The 4,545-nt window shown below is 31.5% G+C and overlaps 1 protein-coding gene across 1 annotated transcript; it reads right to left on the reverse strand.

Moving 5' to 3' along the window:
* Positions 1 to 1,225: 1,225 nt before the first annotated feature.
* LOC105116039 (protein LIGHT-DEPENDENT SHORT HYPOCOTYLS 10-like) lies at positions 1,226 to 1,984 on the reverse strand. Its single transcript, XM_011013184.1, has one exon. It carries the CDS (start codon positions 1,847 to 1,849, stop codon positions 1,316 to 1,318), a length of 534 nt encoding a protein of 177 aa, XP_011011486.1. The 5' UTR covers positions 1,850 to 1,984; the 3' UTR covers positions 1,226 to 1,315.
* Between the last annotated feature and the right edge of the window lie 2,561 nt (positions 1,985 to 4,545).

Below are 4,545 nucleotides of genomic sequence, written 5' to 3' on the forward strand. Positions count from 1 at the left end.
AAAACTTCAATTCTTGAGTCAGGTGTTGCTTATGAAACTGCTGATGGCGGAGAGACTTTACTTGGATTAAAAGACCTAGCTACTATGCTAAGTACTGAGAGTGTATAGGGTAAAGAATAGAGTGTCTATTAGGAAGATCCTCTCTCGTGGTTCAACAGATGAGCTCGAGAGTTATTTCAAGGACTAATAAAATTCCAGGTTGCCTGCTTAAATGAAAAGATGCTTTATTTTCTCAAATGAAAGTGATCTTTAGAAGAAATCATGATTTTCGCACAACCACCAGGAAAACCTATTGATGAAGACAGTAATGCATAACACTACCTGGGACAGACATAATATTTACTGACTCTTTCTCGATATTTGTGCGTCATCCTTGCTTAGCTCTGGCTTTCTTTTTTATTCATAAAAAGAAAAAATAATAGGTAGTAACTCATAAGAAAAATAATATGAATTTTTCTTCATTTATCACAAACGGCTGTATAACAATGGAAGCACATCCATATATTGTATACACACACAAGATTTTGGTTCTACAACAAGAAGATTAATAAATAATACGTGGGAAGATAATATTATTTAAATATTATGAGATATAATTGTGCATGTTAATTCAACGTCAATGTGTATAAAAATCACATGCAACCTAGGACATATCACATGATGGTCATTCATGGGGAGCAAAAAATCACGCAGAATCACAAACGAGGCAAAACGAGGGAAAAGTAAACAAGTTGTGAAATTTAATTAATTCAGAAACTGCACATGAACAGTGTTTTCATTGCATGATTTGAGAGAGAGGGAACAAAAATACTGTTCTTCCTTTCCAATCATAGTATCAGAAATATATATATATATATATATGAATAATAAATAAATAAGGGTAAAATATGTTGAGGTAAAATCTTCATTTCACCAGAGTTGTTTCATCTTGTACAGCCTTGGAAGTGATAGCCAGATTAGGGTTTTGGAATGTGGGTTTAGGGTTTATGACAGAGAACGAAAACCCCAACACAGACTAGTTATTGTATATCATCTAGTCTTTGAATGTATTGAAAGTCCAATCAATCATCGTTTCTTTCTACTAACACCCAATATACGTCTAACTTGTTATAATTCAACTATTTTAACACGTATTCCATTTTCAAGAATTGATTATGTCGAACTAGATTTTTTCTAGCCATGTGGTTGATCGAAGATACATTTATATTTGTCCACTCTTAATAGAAGATTTCCGAAACAGCACACATTAATTACTATGTATTTAAATGTTATGATCAAGAGCGAAATTACCATTTATCTGGAGAAGCCAAAGGACTTAAGCTGACTGCATAGGAGGATTCGCTTCATTTCTTGCCCTTATTTGAGTCTTCTTCTTCGTTTTCTTCTTGTATGGAATCCCCCTTGCCTTAGCTTGACACTCTTTCACTTCACGCAAATAAACCCGAATAGCTCCATTTCCAAAAGGGTTGGTCTCTGCAGATCCTCCATGCTCCTCATAAGCTGCACGAAGCCGTCCGATTAGGGCATCAAGGCTTCCCCAAGCTTGCCTTAGAGGGCAGGTACAAGGAGCAGGAGGATTAGGTTGTCCAAAAAAGACACAGCCATGTAGGTGAACCTTAGTCTTGCCAAACTGATCGAGATACCGAAGGAAATCAAGCACGTGGTTGCAATTACTCTGAGACAGTGAAACTGGGGGTCTCTGATTCTTCAAGTACTGCCCAAAAGTGTTCCAGTCTCGCCGTTTCTGCGACTCATACCTGCTCAAAGGAGCCGGTTGAGGCTGGTAGTGGTCACTTCCAGATCGCGAAGAGCCCTCAGCAGAATCTTTAGGCCTTTGATTACCTGACATGAGTAGTTTTTTTTTCTGCAGAAGAACTCCAGACTATTATGACAAGAAATGAAAAAAAAGGAAAAAAAAAAAGGGTGGGTGATGGAGAAAGAAAGAAAGAAAAGCGGTGATAGAAGAATAGTGTGATCGTGCAGTATGAAGAGATGAAATCACATCTTTGGGTCATAAATGAGTGGACATGAAATGGACCCTACGAAGATGCTTTTGTTCCTTTTTTTTTTTTTAATTTAGTTATAAGATTTCACCATATAACTCGATTGGTTGATTCTGGTGAATTTATTGACCCTCTAACCCAAGATCAATGAAATATATTTCTTACAAAAATAATATTATTATAATTTTTATTTAAAAAAATAAAGAATTAGGTTGATTCTGGCCACCTGAGAAGTTATATGCTTTTTTAATTAGTATAAATTCTTATTTCTTTCCTTCACTGACACTATTTTGCTCTCCCTGTATTTTTTTTAAATGATATCTGCAATTATTAATCCATATTATCATCAATACAATCATTACCGTCATTTTCATTTGAATAATGATTATATTGCTACCATACACATGAACTCAATGACTCAGCAGTCGGTGCATCTAGCTAGGTAGTCAGAATTAGTGACTCAATTTATAAAATACTATGAGTGAATATATCTTCCTTAATTTAGTACCGATTGTATAATACTTGACTTGAGTCTTAAATCGCATCTAGAAAAACTAATTGTTGATCCACATAGGTTTAGCTAGCTAGTGAGGAAAATTATTACCCCCATCAACTAATAAAGTAAAGACGACTAATAATACAGGATATAGTATTTAATTCAGTGGAATTGCTGGAGTTTTCTTCCTTTATTAATATCACTATCAATTTGTTGAATCTTTCATTCTTTTTTTCTCAATTTTTAGGCGAGGATGGTGCTCGATAAGTAAATTTGAATAGCTACCTTCTAAATCTATTTTGTTTGTTAATAAAATGATAAGAATAGCATACAAGGTTTTTGTTTTTTCTTTTTATCCCGTAATAAACAAATAGATGTTTACTATGCAAGAAAACACAAGTTCAATGGGATTCTAGGCCTACCTGCTGTTGCCTTTTCAATTACTTAATTTTGGAGGTAATATTTGATTCATTAGTTTGAATTGAAAGTTATTTTGGTATGAGAAAACGAGGAAGAGAGAAGTCGGGATTTAATTTGCGCTTACATGGGCCCTAGATCAATAATAAAACTTCTACATAGTGGTGTTTTTTAAGGTAATTTTTTATTTTTAATTAATTTTTGATGTTTTTATACCATTTTAATATATTAATATAAAATATAAATTTTAAAAATAAAAAAATATTGTTTTAATATATTTTTTTTAAGTAACCGTTATCAAAATATATAATAAACTTTTAATACAGGGCTGAATTCTTTAATGTTCATAATAATAATAATAATAATAAAACCTCAATTTCTAATGAGCTTTACACTAGGATAGGCCTCTTATAATGTCCGAATTTCCATCCCCATCCTTTATAGGATTTGGAATGCGCAGTTGAAAAGAAGAAGAAGAAATAATAATAATAATAATAATAATAATAATAATAAGAATGTAAGCATATATAGTCTATAATCATGGGTGTTAGAATTGACTTGGCTATATATGGTTGTTTGTACTCTCAAACTTTAATAACGCAGCATATATCATTGTATGAAAACTTGCCATTTTAGACTAAGAGAATAGTTCCTTTAGTGGAATGGCACCAATTTACATTCGAGGATGAAAATACAAGATACTAAAAAGAAGGGTTGATCCAAATTTACGAGACATGTTTTGAAAGATGGGTCCAATCCGCAGGAAATGCCACTGATGAATAATAATGGTGTTTTGGACAGTGCCTTTCGTACGAGTTGCTTGGCGATTCGGAGTGGCTCTTGGCGAGCTTCCTCCTCCGTGAGAATAAATGTACATTCATCACTAGGAACTATTGAGAATTTGGATTCTTCACTCTTTCTCTGGTAGAGATGCTAATTCAAGTTTTATGAGGTGTAAAGGGATATAATGCCCCTTTTGTCCAAGGGAATAAAAATCATTTGAGTGTACCTGAAATTAAAGCATCAGTCAGGTAATTCAAATGCTAGTAAGTACCGTATCTTCTTCTTAAATAATTTGGATTTGCTGTCAATTCTATTATGACTGGTTTTTTTTCTTAATTAAAATAATAAATTTTAGTTTCAAAATATTTTGGCATTTTTTTTAGTCTATATATATATATATATTCATATTCAATGTATATAATTTCAATTTAAATCTAAAGATAAATTAGCTTTAAATTATACCATACAAGTATAACATGTATTTAAATATAATTTTAAAATTTAAAATATTTCTAAATAATTAAAAATTAAAATTAAAAAAACTTTAATTTGAAATACTTTAACACGGAGAAAATACTAAAATGTTGAGAAAGTAAAATATTTTAGCATAAAAAATATAAATTAAAATTTTTTATCTCTTTAATTATATATAATTAGATCAGAAATATATATTGAAATTTGTTATCTCTTTAATTATATATAATTAGATCAATTTAAATATTAATTAAAATTAAGAACTCAATGAAATTAAGCATCCTTTTTGGAAACTTCCATAGAGAAGCAAACAAGTAGCTCATGAGCTTGCATACACTCACGCATTGGCCATCATTTGTAAATTTATTAACA

The sequence above is a fragment of the Populus euphratica genome, unplaced genomic scaffold (assembly GCF_000495115.2).
Source record: "Populus euphratica unplaced genomic scaffold, PopEup_1.0 scaffold847.1, whole genome shotgun sequence".
NCBI classification, from domain to species: domain Eukaryota; kingdom Viridiplantae; phylum Streptophyta; class Magnoliopsida; order Malpighiales; family Salicaceae; genus Populus; species Populus euphratica.

Excerpts from the sequence above, each read along its gene's own strand:
- LOC105116039 (XM_011013184.1), bottom strand. The coding sequence starts at position 1,849 with ATGTCAGGTAATCAAAGGCCTAAAGATTCTGCTGAGGGCTCTTCGCGA.